Below are 18,844 nucleotides of genomic sequence, written 5' to 3'. Positions count from 1 at the left end.
CTGTGTGTCTCCCAGGGTACCCACTTAATGTGGAAATCAGGGGACACCACTCATCTTGCAAACCTCATAGCTTTGTAGAGTTATTACAACAGCTGTCCACAGATGGCAGTAGAGCAACTTGAGAAGCCATCTTTATTCCTAATTCAAAACAGTCACCACCTTGGCTTGGCTGGAACTGGTATTCCCGACATTTAGAATACTTTGCACGTGATAGTTACTCATGAAGCATCTACCAACTACATTTTAGTCCTGAATAATATAAAATAAATAGAAATATTGGAATAGCATGATGAAGATCTCTTTATACCTATTTAGGTTAAGTAAATGTTAATGTTTACTGTATTTGGTTTGTATACATGTGTGTGCATTTAGTTTTTCTACATCTTTTGAAACTAACTTGTAATCACGGTGACACTTAATGCCCAAATATTTCTATAGGCCTCCTCCAAGTATGAGGACACTCCCCTACATAACTGCAATACCATTATCACACCCAAGGACAATTAGCCATTATTTCCTAATATTGTCTGATCTCCACCTGTAGCACTTGCTGCTTGTGCACTGCCCACATTCCCTTGGCTTATATAGAGATTGCCCACAAATAGCCACCATAAAGCAGGTGACTTCCTAACTGTCTATGCCTGAACATTCTTGGTCATTCTGAGAGAGACAACACCTCAAGAATTTCCTCAACCAAGTTTGGAGAGAATTTGGTGAGTCAATAGTCAAGCTTCCTGCTCCTCTCCACTACCCACCCCCAAAACACACACACCATGAGTTAATTGTAAGGAGTGTTCCGCAGAACTTGCCAAAGGGTCCAGTCCACAGTAACATTTGCCTACAGCAGTTTCTTATTCTTTAATACATTCATTATTAGTTTTCCTCCCTTTTCACTCCTGCTTCCTTATTGTGATCCTGGGGATCACCTTTAAATAAAATAGTTGCTCCCAAAGTTTTGTTTCAAGGTCTGTTGTGGAGAGACTGAGAACCAAGACATCAATGGCTTCATCAGTCCATTCAGAAGTGATAACTGTAGAACACACTGTTCTTGCACCTGTACAGTAAACTCACAACCTACTTTGTAGATGCTAACGATCCAGCCAACAGGAGCTGCTTTTAGTTATGATTCTTAAACAGTGTTGTACCTGCCCAGTCTATGTTAATAATCATAGCTATTGTTTCATAACAGCTTGCTGTGTGGTCGCTTCATTTCACCCTCACAATGACTCCTTAAGGAGGAGGCCATTGTTGTTTCCATTGTATTGGAGAAGCACTTGAGTCTCACAGAGACTCTGTTAAGCCTAACCAATGTGTTGTGTGTACATAACCATAGCTATCCATCTATTCTAGTTTTGTCTAAAATGGAGTATGATAGTATTTCCTTGGCAGATAAATTTGCAGTTAACAATGACCTAGTTTTGTTTGTTTGTTTTACCAATAAAAAGGGCTCTCCTCAATAGCTAATTCCTGAAAGTAGTCAAGGATGTTAATCAGGTGAGAGCCTCAAGAGGATAAAATTTTCCCTGATGTACTTGGTTGGCACAGCCTACTCCCTGGACTTGTGTTACAAGTTGTTGGCAATCTGTTTCCAGCATTATTTCAGTTGTGTGGAATCCTCCAGTGCTTTTGACTATTGTGAAAGTCAAACCCGCTCCTTGGACGTGTCTGATCATAATCCGCATAATCTGGAGGCTATCAGTTTATCAGAGCCCAGTCATCTAACTTGAGAATGGTGATGTTCAATGAGATATGCTACAAACTTGGCACACAGTCACATTTCCTGGGAACAATACATCCTTGTTAGTAACCTCCGACCCCACCCAGCAACCCCTTCGATTGGAGGAGGATGTCTTTCTCAGTGATGTCTTCTCTAGGAATCCATAAAGAGAAACAGACTTTGAACCCAATTTACTTCATTGACATGATCTTATGGTCATAAAGTGCTCAAATTTGAGCGTTATAAAGGAAAGTACCAGGGAAAGCTTCAGGACTTCCAGACCGACGAACAGTGGGCCAAGGAACTCAGCTCTTCAGAGCTCTGCAGGTACGTGTAAACTGTCTCCTACAGCAATAGAGAGTCATGAAAACCACAAACAGGCCAAGCAAGGGATATTTCTTTTGGGAAAATTTCTGCCTTGTTGGAGTGGAAGGAAAGAACTCAGTTCTTCCCTTTAATAAGGCAGTGTGAATTCTGCCAAGAGACCCACCCTGCTTCTATTGAGCATCTACGGCGAGCGGGGAGGGGGGAAGTGCTTAAAAAGACTCTGCTGCTGATGAATTCTGAAACCATCCCTGGTAACAATGTGAGCTATAAAAATCTTTTGGGCAAGAATTTTAAAATCATGAAAGAATCAGTATTTATACTAATTACATCTTATTTTTAAAAAGTGATGCAGAATTACTAATATGAAAGGCTGAGTTAGACAGGAATGAAAACTTGCTGTGTCTCAAGGACAGCCTCGAAACAGGAGAGAAAGAGAGGCCCAAAGAAGGCATAAGCATGTTCCAACTCTTCATGGTTAGCATTTGTGTTAAGTGGACAAAAATCCAGGTTGCTAAGATCAACAGAGGTGTCCAGGGACTGAAGGGATTATAGGGGCTTTAAAAAATTTATTTATTATTATTCTGATTTCACAGGCAGAGAGATTGAGAGGGAGAGGTGGAAGTAGAGAAAAAGAGAGAAGGAAAGAGAGCAGGATGGTGAGGGAGAGAGCCTATAACCTCTGGTCCATGCCCCCCAGTGCAACAGTGGATAGTGAAGCATGGCTAAGGCTGAAAGCTGGGAAATCAATCTACATTTCCCTTGCTGTGGCAGGGACCCAGCAAGTTGCTTCCCAGAAATCTGGACCTAGAAGCCAGAGCTGAGCGTTAAACCCAGGCACTCTGACACAGGCTGCAGGTGTATTTTTTAAAAAACGTACTTTATTTTTATTTTAAAGGCAGAGTTACAGAGAGGAGAGACAGACCTTCCATCTGCTGGTGCACTCACCGAATGACCAGAACTGAGCTGAAGCCAGGAGCTAAAAATTTCTTCCAGGTCTCCCATGAAGGTTCAGGGGCCCAAGGGCTTGAGTCATCCTCTGCTGCTTTCCCAGGCCATAAGGAGGGAGCTGGATTGGAAGTAGAGCAGCCAGGACTTGAACTGGTGACCATATGGGATGCCAGTGTCACCAGCAAAAGCTTAGACTATTATACCATGGTTCACAGCTTTCCTCATTACTGAACCAAATGTCTGTCCCAACAGGTTTTTTTTTAACATATATTTTTATTGCATTTCCTTTTTTTTTTTAAACTAATTACATTGCATTATGTGTTACATTTTTTATGCACTGGGATTCCCCCGCCCCTCCCAAAACCCTCCCCCCACGGTGGAGTGCTCCACCCTGTTGCATTTCCATAGTTCATATTCAGTTGACATTCTTTCATTGGAGGTATTTACCAAGCATAAAGTTTAGCATCTTATTGTCCTGGTAAGTTCAATGGTTTCTTGGTGAGACCATCTCTGGTCTGAAGGTAGAGCCGGCAGAGTATCATTCCAATCAATTAAAAGTACCAACATAATATTTCCAACCATTTACAACATTATGGCATTAATTGACATAGTATTGATTAACCAATATGTTAATAGGAAAATGCAGGTTCTCAACCACAACCTGTGACTTCTTCATAGACATTTCAATTTTGGTTTACATTCAACCGTATTCTATACACCTTAAAATGACTTAGATTGCTATTCAGCTGTCTCATGCCTATTTTAATTTTAGTCTTTAGCAGTTTATAGCATTGAAGCATGATTTTGCTGAACCTGGCTGTTTTTCGGGTGGTCTAACTCTATAATTCTAACAGGATATATGTCAACAGTTTAGGTGAGCATGTTTAGGAGGGGTGTGCAGAAAAATCTTCCATTCCCCCGTTAGGAGTAACTAATCTTTGTGTTCCACCCAGTGAGTTATAAGTGCATCCCCGCTGGCCGTTTCCTGTCTGGTTCTAAGCTTTCCTTGTTGTTCTCTGTCTATCTATTCTAGTTTTGTTTGTTTGTTTTGAGGGGTTTCTGGAGCACTCCTGATGGTTATTACGAGAGAGGGGTGGGGACCCAAAGTTGGAAGCAGGCAAGGACCAGAGAAAGCTCCTCTCTAAAAACATGGGGCCCGGTGCGATAGTGTAGTGGTTAAGTCCTCGCCTTGGACACGCCGGGATCCTATATGGGCGCCGGTTCTAATCCTGGCTGCTCCACTTCCCATCCATCTCCCTGCCTGTGGCCTGGGAGAGCAGTCAAGGACGGCCCAGAGCATTGGGACCCTGCACCCATGTGGGAGACCTGGAAGAAGTTCCTGGCTCCTGCTTCGGATCGGCGCAGCACCGGCCATTGCGGCAACTTGGGGAGTGAGTCATCGGGCAGAAGATCTTCCTTTTTGTCTCTCCTCCTCTCTGTATATCTGCCTTTCCAATAAAAATAAATAAATCTTTAAAAAAAAAAGACTAAAAACATGAATCCAGTCTGTAGTGCGGTTAAGAGCAAGTCTTAGGAATCTTGGATTCAAATCCTAGCCCTGGCATTGACTGCCTGTGGGATCTTTGATGAATGACATCATCACTTAAAACCTCCATAAGCCACCTCAGAGAGAAGTTATGGAGGTTAACTGTGACAGAAATAGTGGGAACGTGTGCAGCACAGTGCCGCTGCCTAGAAAACATACTGTATGTGTTTCTACCATATTTATAATAATACTTTTGAAAAGCAATCCTGAATATATGCTTGCCACAGTTGAAAATAGAGGGTATCTTAAGGAGAGAGAGGACAAAAACAAAAGCCTGACTGAAGACAAGAGCCTTTCTCATTTACTGGTTTTAGTCCATCCTGGGTCAACTGGGAAGACTGTTAAAAGGTGGAAGGAAATAAAAGGGTTGGGGAAAAGCAGAGATTAGCTGTTAAAACTAGAGGCTGGTTTTAAATTGAGTCTTAGTTTTAAGTATGCATTATTTGAATCTGTGGGATTTGGAATAGTCTCAAAAACTCTGCTATTAGAGAACAACTGTACAAAAAGGACCCAAGAGACATTCCAAACAAGGATTACTTTTGTTCAGTAAGACCCGTGAAGAAAATTCCATTTCTCTTTTTGTCTAAAATGACATTTTATCAGTTTCTCTAAGGAAAACTGCTTTTACCTTTTCTGGGGCTGCCTTAACAGCTGCCCTATGCGTCATAGCCTGTTTTCTTGTGGTTTCCTTTTTGTTGACTTCAAAACATTCCTTAAGGCTAAAGGTACTTTGAACACCGTCAGATCAGGGTTGTTTAATTAAAAACTAGAAGCAGTACGGTTACAGCTGCAATGATTCATGTGGGACTTTATTTTAAATGCATAATAGACAGGAGGAATGTTCGCAAGATCATCATAGAACAAAGTGCAGAAGCAATTATATGCTTTTCCCCCCGGTAGATCAATTTAAATTCATTCGAGATGACTTGGAAGAGCAACGGTCTACTGCAAGTGTGCAGATTTCTCCTCTTAGTGATTTTATTTTTGCCACGTGAGACAATGAGTAAGTGAATATCCTTTTTGGTTTCTTTTTTAGATAAATTTCAAATTATAAAATATAATCAGCGGGCCCTGGGTACATCCTTAAGTTCCACATGGTTGGCGTGATTCAGCAGATGGAAATCAGAAAACCAAATGAACTATTTGATGAGAAAATACTGGTTTTATGGTTCTGATTGCACAAAGTAGGGTCAAATCTGGTTTTTCCAGAGCCACAGGCAGACATTTCCCATGTTTTAGTACATTCTACTATGAATCTTACCCCCAGATGATCTCTGCCTATTGGAACAGCGCACCTGCATGAAAGTCTTTCCAGCTTTGCTCCCACTCCTGCCGAGGAGTGGTTCCCCCCACCTCCCTCGAGTCCCAGACTGAAAAGTAATGCATGGTCATTGTGCAGTTAGGCCGTCTAAAAGATTCCAAGGAAGAGAGTAACCCCTTTCTTGGGGCCAGGGAGCGGCTTATCAAGATAATCCTCTGCCTGCAATGCCAGCATCTTGTATGGACACTGGTTTGAGTTCCAGCTTTTCCACTTCCAACCCAGCTCCCTGCCTCTGGCCTGGGAAAGCAAAAGATGGCCAACTGCTTGGCTCCCTGCAACCCAGAAACACCTCCTGGCTTTGGATCAGCTCAACTCCAGCCACTGTGGCCATTTGAAGAGTAAACAAGTGAATGGAGGATCTCTATATATAAATCTGCCTCTTGGATAAAATAAATAAATATTTAAAAATAAAAGAGCAACAACCCCCTGCAAAATGCTCTCAGTCATAGACAGCTATCAACATCTCAGTGCAACCTTCCAGACTTTGTTTTTTTTAATGCTAGGCAATTCTGTTATCTTTTCTGGTAGTTTATACTTATAAAAAAGCAGTACATTACAGAACATACAAGCATTTACAAATGCTATGTGGGAGGCAGATTTTTGGCAGCTAAAGTTCTTTTGCATTGTTCATTATTTGAATTAGAGAAAGAAAAACTAAAATTCCAGAATATTATAACAAACAAGATTTCCAAAAGTCAGAAGTAGAAAAAAAATCCTGCTATATATCTTAACTGTGCCACAAAATCTTGTTTTCTTTATAAGCTACAATGAGTTAAACCTTTCTTTATTTTGCTTCACTGACAGAACATCAGAATGCAATACAGTTTGTCTAAAACTATCATTTAACAAGAAAAATGTTTTCAGATTTTTGCCCATTGGATAATTATTATTATTATTTAATTTTGTTACTGTTATTCAGGTCTGATCTAGATTAAATTAATAGAGATATAGTTTATTTTTTGCCTTTTCACTTAATGTTATATTTTAAATATTTTTCCATATTGCTATGGTCCTGTTAATTTCTCCATGCTCATTCCCTGACATTCCTACTTTCAACCTCTTAAGAAAAACACATCATGTTTGGCAAATATTTTTCACCTTTTCCTCTACTTTGACATTATTACTTATCTATTTAAGAGGCAGAGAGAGAACACCTATTTTCTGATTCAATTCCCCCCCCCCCACCTAAAAATTGCACACAGCAGCCAGGCCTTGACCAGGATGAATCCAATAGCAAGTATCTTAATTCAGATTTTTCTTTCGTGGGTGGCAAGGACTCAACCATTTTAGCCATCACGTGCTGTACACAGGTGAGCATTAGCAGGAATCTAATTGGAAATAGATCCAGTACTCAAACTTAGGTACCCCAATACGGGCAGCAGACATCCGAACTAGCAGTGTGGTCAAATGCACACCAGTTTATTTTTAGAAATATTATTCAGTATATTTTGGCTTAAGCCTTTCCTTTAGCATATATATTTGAACAATCTAAAGAGTTTTTAAAATATTTATTTGTTTTTATCAGAAAGGTAGATTTGCAAAGAGAATGAAATATAGAGAGAAAGATCCTCCATCCCCGGTGGCTGCAGTGGCCAGAGCTGAGCTGATTTGAAACCAGGAGCTTCTTCTGGGTCTCCCATGCAGGTGCAGAGTCCCAAGACTTTGGGCCATCCTCCACTGCTTTCCCAAGCTGGAATCAGGGAGCTGGATGGGGAGTGGAGCAGCTGGGAAATGAGCTGGCTTGCATATGGGATCCTGGGCACGCAAGGCTAGGATTTAGCCACTAAGCCATTGCGCTGAGTTCAACCTAGAGGCTTAAAAAAAAAAAAAGGCAATGGCCAAGTTTCACTCAAGTCAACAAGTCAATGAGCATGATGGATGACAGCCAGGCATCATTTGTTTCTGAAAGATACCCAAGGGATTCTAATGTACAACAAATTTTAGTAACCTTTATTTTAACCTGTTAAAAGTTAATAATTATGGAGTCTTTCCCTTATAAAATCATATAGATAAATATAACTTTTAATTGTTACATATATATTCTGATTTATTTATGTAACATAATTCATTTAACCAAAACCTTGTTGATGGACATCTAGGTTATTCCCTCTGTGTTGCTCAATAGTTTCTCTCCATACTCCCAGGTTCTGTATTAACTGTGAATGGCAACACTGAAGACTACACCCTGGACACTCAGCCTGGTGCCCAAGAGTCTTTGGAATGTGCTGTCCAAAATCATGTTAAGGACGAAGAACTTCTCTGGTACCGAGATACAGGGAGAGTGAATTTGCCATCTGAAAACAAAATCAACTCTAGCTCTGTATGTGTCTCTTCCATCACTGAAAACGACAACGGAGTCAGCTTTACCTGCAGACTGCAAAGCAATCAAACCACATCCATCTCAGTGGTGCTGAATGTAACTTGTGAGTAAGAGGGAAAAAAGACTCTGGTCACCCTGTGCTATCTGCACTATGTTCAGTGATCATTGAATCTAGCTCTCATATCGACAAACTGCTCAAGTTATGCTCCCACAACAAAGCACGAAAGTGCTCAGTGTCCCCACACTGTGAACACAGGATATCCTCAGATTCTGAGATGCAGCCAGCCTCATTTGAAATTTGATTTTTGTTTTAAAGATTAAGAAGGAAGGTGTTCACTTTTTCCTGAATGAATTGGCTATTTGTTTCCATTCTTGTAAAATACTTGCTCATGTTCTTTATCAAATTTTCTTTAAGAAAAAAAGATTTATTTGTTCTTATTGGAAAGACAGATTTACAGAGAGAAGGAAACAGAAAGGTCTTCCATTTGCTGGTTCACTCCTTAAGTGGTCACAACAGCTGGTGTGAGGCAATTTGAGGCCAGGAGCCAGGAGCTGTTTCTGGATCTCACATGTGGGTGCAGGGTCCCAAGAACTCAGGCCATCCTCTATTGCTTTCCCAGGTCACAGGCAGGAAGTGGAGCAGCAAGAACACGAACCAGTGCCCATATGGGATCCTGGTGCTTGTCAGGCAAGGATTAACCAATTGGACCATCATACTGGGTCCTTTTATCAAATTTTCTATTGGGTTATTTGCCTTTTTATTTTGGGGGGGTCATTTGTGTAAAGAGTTTACAAGTTGAGGAAGTAGCTGTCATTTAGTATTCTAAGTATTTCTCCAATATATGTTTTACTCCTTAATTTTAAAGAGTTCTTAAATATTTGCTCAATTTTTATTTGTTTAGCCATTTATTTGAGTGAGAGAGAGAGAGAGAGAGAGAGAGAGAGGGCTCTACTGTCTGCTGGTTCTCTCCCCAGATGTCTGCAATAATCAGAGCTGCCCCAAATCAAAGGTATGAGTTTCTAGAGTGAATCATCTGCATGTTCCCAAGTAAAGGAACTTTGTTATTTTCAACAACTTTATAATCTGTGTTTTAGCAAGTTCCCACTGACAACTTTAACTTGTAAGTAGCAGAGCAAGAATAAGCTAAATAGAATCTTAATGGTTTTGTTGCTTGGGATAGGATATGGAAAAACTGGTTCTTGTGTTTACTCTTGCTAAAGTTTATAGACTGAGGTCATCTGTTTTGTAAAACCTATCCAAGCCTAAAGTGTGCCCATCCCGGGACCCATCACTTTTTCCATTTAGATGTCAGTCTTGGAAAAACACATGCCCAGTGTATGTACCTGTAAGGATGCTTATTTTAGCAGTGCTTACTGTTTTTAAGATAAAACAACATAATGCCCAGAAAGCTAATATGATCAGAGTCATATTTGATAGCATTCTAGATAATGAGTAGATATTTAGAGTTCATTGTGGATATATCTAAAAAATAAGCAGATTATTAGGCCCAGTGCTGTGGCCAGTGGCTAGGCCTTGCATTGAACACGCCGGGATCCCATATGGATGCCAGTTCTAATCCTGTCAGCCCTGCTTTCCATCCAGCTCCCTGCTTGTGGCCTGGGAAAGCAGTTGAGGACAGCTCAAAGCCTTGGGACCCTGCACCCGCGTGGGAGACCTGGAAGAGCTCCCAACTCCTGGCTTCAGATGGGCGAAGCTCCAGCCATTGTGGCTGCTTGTCAATCAACAGATGGAAGATCTTCCTCTCTGTCTCTCTTCCTCTCTGTATATCTGACTTCGCAATAAAAATAAATAATAAGATCTTTTAAAAATATGCAGATTATTGAAGGCATGAAGTCTTTTATTTAAACCCTCCCTTTACTCCGAAAACAATACTTTGTATTTCTAATGGAGAATGAACAGGCTGTATATAGAAAGCTTAAAAACAAAAAGACCTAGAAGGATTTGCACCAAAGTCATAGGAAGCCAGGAAAAGACCAAGCTGGAGTCAAAGAACTTCATTTGAGTGTTTCTGAATTTTTTTTTAAAGGGAATATTCAGGGCCACTGGATTCAATTAAGCATTAATTTAAATAGTTACACAAACAATGACTAGAATCTGTCCACAAGTGAAACTGTTGTGTTTGACGATTGTATTGTCTTCGAGCAGCTTCCTACGCATCTGCACACCACAGAGCATCCTTCCTTGTTGGATGTGGTTGCAGAATGCAAGCTCATTCCAAAGAGCAACAACAAATGTCATTCTTTGGGTAAAGTTATTAATAGCACAGCCTACTCAGGGTCTAAATATTCAGTGTGCAGATTACACCAGCTCTTCCTTCCTGCCCCCTCCACTTCTATTTCTGCCTGCCCTAACTTGGCAACCATCTTATTGCCCTCCTGCACCTTTGCTAGAAAACACAACGGATGTTGAGAAGACGAAAGTCAGCTCAGTGATTTCTCCCCATCACATGTTTGGAAGCCTTGGTGGAGGCTGAGGGTTATGCTTACTTGGTGAGAAATATCGTGTTTGACCATCTCTGGGTTCACAACTATTTATAACATGGGGGGAATAAGAAGCTCCTTGTGTGAAGCAGTGCAAGGACTCATCTTCAAAGGTGCAATTTGCTACAATTGGAATACTCTCTGCAAGGACATTATGTCGCTGGAGAAATGGTGTGCTTCAGTAAATACGTGGCCAGGGAAAATATGGTTATATAAAATGCTCAAAGAGAGGGTGTGAGCAGCCTTCAAAACCACTACCACGAGAATAATAGTAGCTATTATCTTTATAAATGCTTTACCAGAATTATTTGGGTTGATCTTCACCACCCCTCATGAAGTAAGATATTATCCCATCTTGGGGGGTTAAGATATTAAGCACTTGCAGTTAGTTATCAGTCTCTAAGTCACCATTAAATGTTGTAGAGGGAAAGAGGACTGGCTGCAGTGCCTGTCTTCCTGACTTTTCACTCTTCTATTTAGTTTTATTAACTCTCAGAAAACACAGACCCAAGGCTCATAGCCTTGGGAAATATTACCCATTGTCTCCTTGGTATGCATTCATTATTGTGTCTATTACATTTTCAATCATGTTTGCTTCCTGGTTTATATTCAACACCACACTGAAAATTGCACATGCCTAGCTCTTAACCCATAGCCTGGCACATAGGAGGCACTCAATACAGTCTTTTAAATGAATGTAAGACTGAATGCAACCACAAATTTGTGAAATGACACTCCTGAGTGAAATAGCCTGAAGGAAGCTCTCAAATACTGTCAGTGGACTACTGCTTGTCTTCTAGCTAAGCCGGAATCTTTGACTCTTGCAGTTCCTCCTCTCCTAAGTGGAAATGAATTCCAAACAGTTGAAGAGAACAGTGATGTGAACTTGGTTTGTAATGTGAAATCCAACCCCCAGGCCCAAATGATGTGGTACAAGGATGACAGCCTCATTATTTTAGAGAAAGACCGTCACCAAATCAAGCAGACGAGTGAATCTCTGCAGTTATCCATCAGCAAAGTCAAGAAATCTGACAATGGAACCTACCACTGTGTTGCCAACTCACCTCTCAGAACAGAGACCAAAGAGTTCCACCTGGTCATTAAAGGTAATTCTCTCTCTCATAATTAGCACAATGCAAACCTTAGGATAGAGGCTCCATCTATTTTCAGTGACAATCAATGATAATGACTATTATGATGGGTAGCTGAGCATTTCCTTGAAGAATTATCTCCATTCAAATATATTTCCACTATAATTCTATCTTTTTTGAGAAATAAACCTAGTCCACATAGGACACTCTCCTTTTTTTTTTAAGGCTTACAAAACTGTTTTTGAAAAGCAGAGTTAACAGAGAGGAACAGAGAGAGCTTCCATCTGCTGGTTCACTGCCTAAATGACTTCAACAGCCAGGACTGGTCCAGACTGAACTAAAGCCAGGAGCCAGAAACTCCATCTGGGTCTCCCACATGGGTGTAGGGGCTCAAGGACTTGGGCTGTCTTCAACTGCTTTCCTTGGCACAGCTGCAGGAAGGCAGATCAGAAGCAGAGGGGGCTGGGACCCCAGCCAGTCTTCAGATATGGGGTACCAACATTGCCAAGTGAGAGCCTAACCTGTTGCATACATTGCTACAGCCCCAGAGCCCTGCTTTTTGAGCCAAGATTCTTTTCTACCAGTGTAGAAAACTGCTCTGATGGCTTTGAGGGGGAGGAGTGTATGCATGAATTCTCTTGGGCAACAAGGTGGAAAAGAACAGAATTTCAGTGTTCACAGCTTCATGGCAAGCAGCAGTCAGATGTTAGGAAATAAAAATGCAGAGTTAATGCAAAAATGGATCATGAAAGCTGCTCTTAATTCTGAAAGTCTAACCTATCGCATAATCAGAGGAGGGAGTTGAAGAAAATGAGCAAAACAAGATCTTTTCCTTGGTTTCATGTTTCCTCACTCCGAACTTACCACCTCTGCAAAGACAGAAAACAAATGCGACTCTGAATGTTTTTCCCTTCTCACATTTCCTGTTCATACACAAAGAGAAAGGCAAGACACCTGGGGGAGCAGATACAGAAACCACTCATGTACACATTTCCTGGTCTTGGGCCAGTCCCCGAGGAGCAGCCAAATGAGCTGAGGCTCCTGTGTCTTGTTAGAACAGTACTCACTTTGTCATTGCCTTCTGTACCCACTCATTGCCATGCTTGCCAGTCCCTGGGAAGCCAACTGAACCCCTGCCAGAAGTGCTGGATGATGTAACCATGGGCTATCCTGTTTTCTCCCCTGTGGAGGGGTCTGGGACACCAAGAGAGCGTCTTGAGGGGGAGGAAGAACTACTGCTGATTGACTGTCTGTTGTTGTGATTTCTGGCTTGTTCTGTAATTTGTCCTGCAGAGCAGGTGACAACTTGTCCAGGAGCTATTTGCCTTAAAACCGGAACCTGTAGATAGCCTAAGTGCCTGGGAGCGATGGAAGGGACACCTTAGTGCCACCTGTGGCTTTTCACTTGCCCCAGGACCAGAAAAGTGTGGCAGAGTGGCCCCTCCAGGCCCTGGCATCGCAATTAGCTGGAAGAGTCCATTTGGAGACTGGGGAGTAATGTCATCCCTCTTTCTTTTAAGGAGGAATTGTAATTGCACTATGTCACACAGAAAGCAGACGGTTTGTGTGGCAATCAACAAATTTCCTGTTGGGTGGGCAGAAACTTGTTTTGGGTGGAGCTCATCCAAACCAACTTGTTTTTCTTTCTCATTTCTTCTTGCTTTGTTACTTCCCGGACTGTTGGCTGCCTTCGTGACATCAGCACTCTGCTGCCAGTACTCGGGCCACATGCCAAGCTTTCCCTAATCTCACCACTCAGCACCATAGTCTCCAAATCAGGCCCTAAAAAGCTGGGAGTGATGTCACGGGCCTCTGCCTGAGCACACAATCTAGCCAACTCATTAGAATTATTTTACTGAGATAAATAAGGGAGTAGTGGCAGTGTGGGCTATGTACCAGATCTGTTTAAAAATAAGAGCACTAGGCAGGACTGAGGGAGCAATGTAGTTGTCAGTAACTTTCAAAACAAATTTGGGCTCCAAATGAACCAGTGGCTCAGACAGCTTATTTCTCCTATTGATAGAATAAGAGCTGTCACACATAGCTTCATATTTTTTTTTCCAGGTCAGTAGAAATATTCCATTTGAGCCGATCTGAAGCCAGGAGCCAGGAGCTTCTTATGGGTCACCCCTGCGGGTGCAGGGTCCCAAGGCTTTGGGCCATCATCCTCAACTGCTTTCCCAGGCCACAAGCAGGGAGCTGGATGGGAAGTGGAGCAATCGGGATACAAAACAACGTCCATATGGGATGCCAGTGTTCCAAGGCAAGGATTTTAACCAATAGGCTACTGCGCTGGGCTCATAAATTCTATTTTATAGTTAAGGCATAGCAGGGCTTGAGTTTTAAAATGAGATCATAATAGGTTCCTCTTAGTCATTTGTTCCTGGTATGGCCTGGTCTCCCGTAAGGATTTGTCTCACTGTTTGGATTTTGTAGGTTTCATATCTGTCTCAGACACTAGAACATCAACCCCTTGAAGGCAGAGGAGCTGGCTGTGTCATTCCTAATTTTGGACACAGTGCCTAACACCCATTGGTCACTCAGTAAACATTTATTGTCTGAACTTCAATATGCAGATTTCTCTCTACACTCCTTACAGCCTTTAAATTCTTAAAGAGTATCCAAGCCAGGACTGGAACCACTCCCTTCCTTCAGTGACATCAGATCCCAGGGGTTCAGACTAAGGCATTATGAATCCCTTGGTGTGGGATAAGTGTCATGACACAGCATGTTAAGCTACTAACAGGCATGTACCTTGAATCCCATGCTGGTTTGGGTCCAGGCTCCTCTACTAGACTGCCTGTCATGCAGTCACCTTCTTTAATGTCTTCTCACCTGCTCAAGGCACTATGACAAGACAGGTACAAGGGCTCCCCCTGTTCCTGAGGCCCATGTATATCTCGTTCCTTCTGGTCTCAAAAGCTCAGCTCCCTTTCTATTGCTGCTCTCAAAATCTTGTTCCTTGTCTTTCTTTGCTTGGGCTCTTAATACCTTTTAGACTTTTCTTTAGAGAGTTACTTATTTATATTGGAAAGGCAGATTTGCAGAGATAATGAGAGACAGAAAGATCTATCTGCTGGTTCACTCCTCAGATGGCCCTTCGGCCAGAGCTGAGCAGATCCGAAGCCAGGAGCCAAGAGCTTCTTCCAGGTCTCCCACCTGGGTGAAGGGTCCCAAGGCTTTCAGCCATCCTCTACTGCTTTATCAGACAATAAGCAGGGAGATGGATGGAAAGTGAAGTAGCTGGGGCACAAACTGGTACTCATATAGGATCCCAGTACATTCAAGGCAAGGATTTAGCCATTGAGCCATTGTGCTGGGTCCCAGGCTTTTCACAAGATAAATAAAACAAAACAAAACACTGATTCCAACCTACTTCTGCTTTAAGGGCCATGAAAATTCTGGATGAAGAAAGCACAAAATGGTCCCATGCTCATTTTGACAGCACATATGCTGAAATGGTCCCATGACTTGTTTGGGCAGTGGTAATAACTTCATCTTCCACAAAAGAATAGATTAAAACTCTGCCTCTGCCAATGACTGGTTCTGTAATTTTAGAGAAGTGACCTAAGCTCTCAGAGCTCCCTGTAAAATGAGACAATAATATCTACTTTTCAGGATTGTTGGGAGGATCTAACTAAAGAAGGTCACACAAATATATGTAGAGTGTAATGTTCTCTCTCTCTGAAACTGTATACACACTAGAAACACCTAAATTATAGCATAGAAATATTAGTCCTTATTCTCTGTGTCATTTCCAACAGATCAGACACTGAAAACACCAATAGAAGCCATCATTGCGGCCTGTGTTGTGGTCTTTCTGACCGTGTGCTTTGGGTTGTTTGCCAGAAGACAGAAGATGCTGAAGGTATCGGGGTATTCTAAGCTATTTAGGTTAAAAGCTAACAGGTTAAAACTCTAACTGGAAGAAGATGACTGCTATAGAAATTATTTGTTTAGGAGTAATTCTCAGGTAAAGTTGAGCCTGATCTCTATGGTGGGAACTAAAATGAAATTATTCAAAGGAATAAAAGTTGTGCATATATATTATGAGGATGGTTTTACAAAGACAAGTACCTATGGTTGGTAAGACCTGTTTGAAAATAGCTGTGGTTGTAATATTAGGGGATTAGAGGTTGATTTTAAATTCCTTCTAAATTTCCCTCTGCTATTGCTATGGTGCTGGTGGAACAATAAATAGATAAGAGGAAGGACATCAGAGATCTACATGCTCACCTGCTGATGCAGCCACATGCCCCAGATGCAATGGGCTGGAGTTAGAATTGCTGAGTGGCTATCCTTGTTGGTTAGCTTAGGTTAATGTCATGCATTTGATGTGCCAGTTCATCCAGGGCAAAGGGAGGGCAACAGTGGCAGGAAGCATCTAAGGAAAGGTCAGTAGGTCCTAGGCTGAGGCCATCATTCAGCAAGGGGCATTTTCCTGAAGACATATTAACCAGTGTTCTTCGGGGCAATACAATCTCACAAGAAGAAATTTATTCCACTTTCGTTTTCTGTACAAAGTGTTATATTTGTGTGTGACTACTAGAAATATCCTGATTAAGAGTCACATTTTCTCTAAAATCTATTGAAAACTATGAATGTGATCAAAGAAATGAGATCTAAGCCAGTTGCCCAGGTGGTTCCACTCGCGTAGCGCCTGTCCTGAGCTACCTTGGTACACTCAGAATTTCATCTACAGGCCTCAGAGAGTCAAGCAAATTCATTGCCCTTGTTTTGTTTGTTTTCAGCTCTGCCTAAAGGAGAAAGATTCTCATAAGGCAACAGCTCTGTGAGTACTCTAGGCTGGGGTTATCCCTCTAAACAACGGGGAGCAACGGTGAACATTCTAGGGCCGGTTCCAGCCTAGTTCCTCCAGAGATGGGAGGTACTAGCAGGTGAAGGAGTTCAGAGGAAAACACAAGGCAGAGGAAAATTTGTCTCCACTTTAGAGGAAGACAGGTTGGAAGGTTGCCCAGAGCTGAGAACACCTTTGGTCCTTTGCCCACTCTCTAAGCAAGTTTGGCCTGTGTTTGTGCAACTGCATTGCCACACAATTGCAAATGACTGAAGATTTTTAAAAAAATGCAAATGACTGAGAGAGCGTGCCCTGGGGGAGGCCACACAGCACACTGCTCCACAACAAGGTCAAGAGCCACATTCCTCATTTGAAACCCCGCCTTATCTCTGGAGCTTCCTTTAATCTGTGGGCTCAAGCACATGGGAGGTGCACCTTGCTGGAGCCTCCAAGCAGACATTGGAGCCTGCTAACCACAGTGCTTAGTAGCAGCAGGAACAAAGGCGTCCTGTCTGGAGCTTGTTCTGAAATTTTTCCTTATTGCTAGGATCATCGTTATAATTAATTTCTTGGTTCATTTCAGATGAGAAGGTTGACATGTCAACTAATACAGGAAGACTGTTGCACCAGGACCTCCTCAATCTGTGCAGTCCCATCTGTATTTATTGCTATTATTAAATTCACTCCTGTCATTGTCAGAGATTACCAAGAAGTGTTCCACTAATCACTCAGCAGTAGTTGTTATGACTAACTTGGCATACTCAAGGAACGTTTTTATGCAGAGAGCTGCTCAGAATGAAAAGGTTTTGTTACCTCTCTTTCTTGAAGTATCTATTAATGAGTTGAGATATATGCCAAATAGGTTGGTAGCCATTTACTATTTAGTATGGATTTCTCTCAGCAGAAAATTCAGGCATTTGGGTTTTACTAATCAGTGCAGTTCTCTCCAGTAAGGGAAGGAGGGGCACAATCTTTAGTGATCAATTTTAAAGCTGCCAAGAAAAGAAAACACACATCAATTATCCTCTATTTCCACTGTCATTTCATAAAAGAAATGTTCTAAGTCTAAAAAAAGAAGGAAGGATAGAAACACAGGATATAAGATGCTTCTTTGGAATAAATTTGATGTTATGAAAAGCTCCGCATATGTCCTTATTTTTCTCCTCTCGTCGTGGCTGGCATTTTTGCAGATTTGTGAGCTCCGCGTGTGGTGAACGTGCAGGGAGCAGGGGAGGTGAGTTGGTCAGGGACTCCTTCATCAGGAACAGCCTTTGCCTCTGTTTGCACAGCCACTTGCATAGCTCTTTCTGTGTTAATTATGAATCAGCTTTCTCTTCTCAAGGATGTCAGCACTAAAGTGCAGCTCCTTCTCTCCCTTCTTTCTGCCTCCCTCCCCCTCCTGTAAGAGTCCATGCTTTTCTTTTCTTTTTTTAAAGATTTATTTATTTTATTACAAAGTCAGATATACAGAGAGGAGGAGAGACAGAGAGGAAGATCTTCCGTCCGATGATTCACTCCCCAAGTGAGCCGCAACGGCCGGTGCTGCGCCGATCCGATGCCGGGAACCAGGAACCTCTTCTGGGTCTCCCACGCGTGTGCAGGGTCCCAAAGCATTGGGCCATCATCCTCGACTGCTTTCCCAGGCCACAAGCAGGGAGCTGGATGGGAAGTGGAGCTGGCTGGGATTAGAACCGGTGCCCATATGGGATCCTGGGGCTTTCAAGGCGAGGACTTTAGCCACTAGGCCACGCCGCCGGGCCCGAGCCCATGCTTTTCTTTCCCACACAAACTTGGTGGGTTAGGAGCGAGGTAGCCACAGCCAGAACTACTTTTGATGATTTGTTCTTCTCTTCTACTTTATAAAAATATTGTTCCTCTAGTACTGTCTTAGCTAAAGATGCCCCAGCCAACGAAAGACCTGCGGCCAGGCAGGTAGTTAAAAGCCCTTGACTGACATCAAAGCCAAAAGAAAAAATGAGCAGAATGCAGAGATCTCAATAGACTTGTTTCTAGAAAGAGCAGGCACAATCCTCCCATTCGGCTCTCCTGGCTTGTTCAGAAACCCCAGCCTGGGACAGGTGAGATAGGAGTAAGAGAGACCACCACTGACTGCGACTCTCAGATTTCTTTGTCTTCATGCAAGCTCCAGCAGAGGTTTGTGGGAAAATCTCCAGCCATATCTCTTGATGCAAAAATCTTGAAGTAGAATCTGGGAGTTCTGTCCAGTGAAGACAAAGTTGGAGCGTTGCAATCAAGTAGAAGCCAGAAGGCTGC

General features: G+C 42.2%; 1 protein-coding gene across 2 annotated transcripts; it reads left to right on the top strand.

Annotated features, from left to right (window-relative positions):
- Window positions 1-1,981: 1,981 nt before the first annotated feature.
- Window positions 1,982-17,712, top strand: TMIGD1 (transmembrane and immunoglobulin domain containing 1). 2 transcript variants are annotated; one of them, XM_058676473.1, is made up of 7 exons: window positions 1,982-2,044; window positions 5,439-5,541; window positions 8,004-8,282; window positions 11,509-11,787; window positions 15,537-15,640; window positions 16,524-16,564; window positions 17,154-17,712. In XM_058676473.1, the coding sequence occupies exons 2-7, from the start codon at window positions 5,460-5,462 to the stop codon at window positions 17,155-17,157; spliced, it is 789 nt and encodes a 262-aa protein (XP_058532456.1). In that variant the 5' UTR covers window positions 1,982-2,044; window positions 5,439-5,459; the 3' UTR covers window positions 17,158-17,712. The 2 variants fall into 2 exon arrangements, with proteins under 2 accessions (XP_058532456.1, XP_004593997.1); XM_004593940.3 differs by having other exon boundaries at window positions 1,986-2,044; window positions 5,436-5,541.
- Window positions 17,713-18,844: the final 1,132 nt, after the last annotated feature.

The sequence above is a fragment of the Ochotona princeps genome, chromosome 17 (genome assembly GCF_030435755.1).
Source record: "Ochotona princeps isolate mOchPri1 chromosome 17, mOchPri1.hap1, whole genome shotgun sequence".
Taxonomy (NCBI): Eukaryota; Metazoa; Chordata; class Mammalia; order Lagomorpha; family Ochotonidae; genus Ochotona; species Ochotona princeps.
Note: the sequence above shows the minus strand (reverse complement) of the source record. Positions and strands in the feature narration are given on the sequence as shown.

Bases quoted from the DNA above. Each gene is read 5' to 3' on its own strand.
- TMIGD1 (XM_058676473.1), top strand. From the start codon at position 5,460: ATGACTTGGAAGAGCAACGGTCTACTGCAAGTGTGCAGATTTCTCCTC. The intron at 11,788-15,536 runs GTAATTCTCTCT...CATTTCCAACAG, and splicing joins GTTCCACCTGGTCATTAAAG to ATCAGACACTGAAAACACCA. The intron at 15,641-16,523 runs GTATCGGGGTAT...GTTTGTTTTCAG, and splicing joins GAAGACAGAAGATGCTGAAG to CTCTGCCTAAAGGAGAAAGA.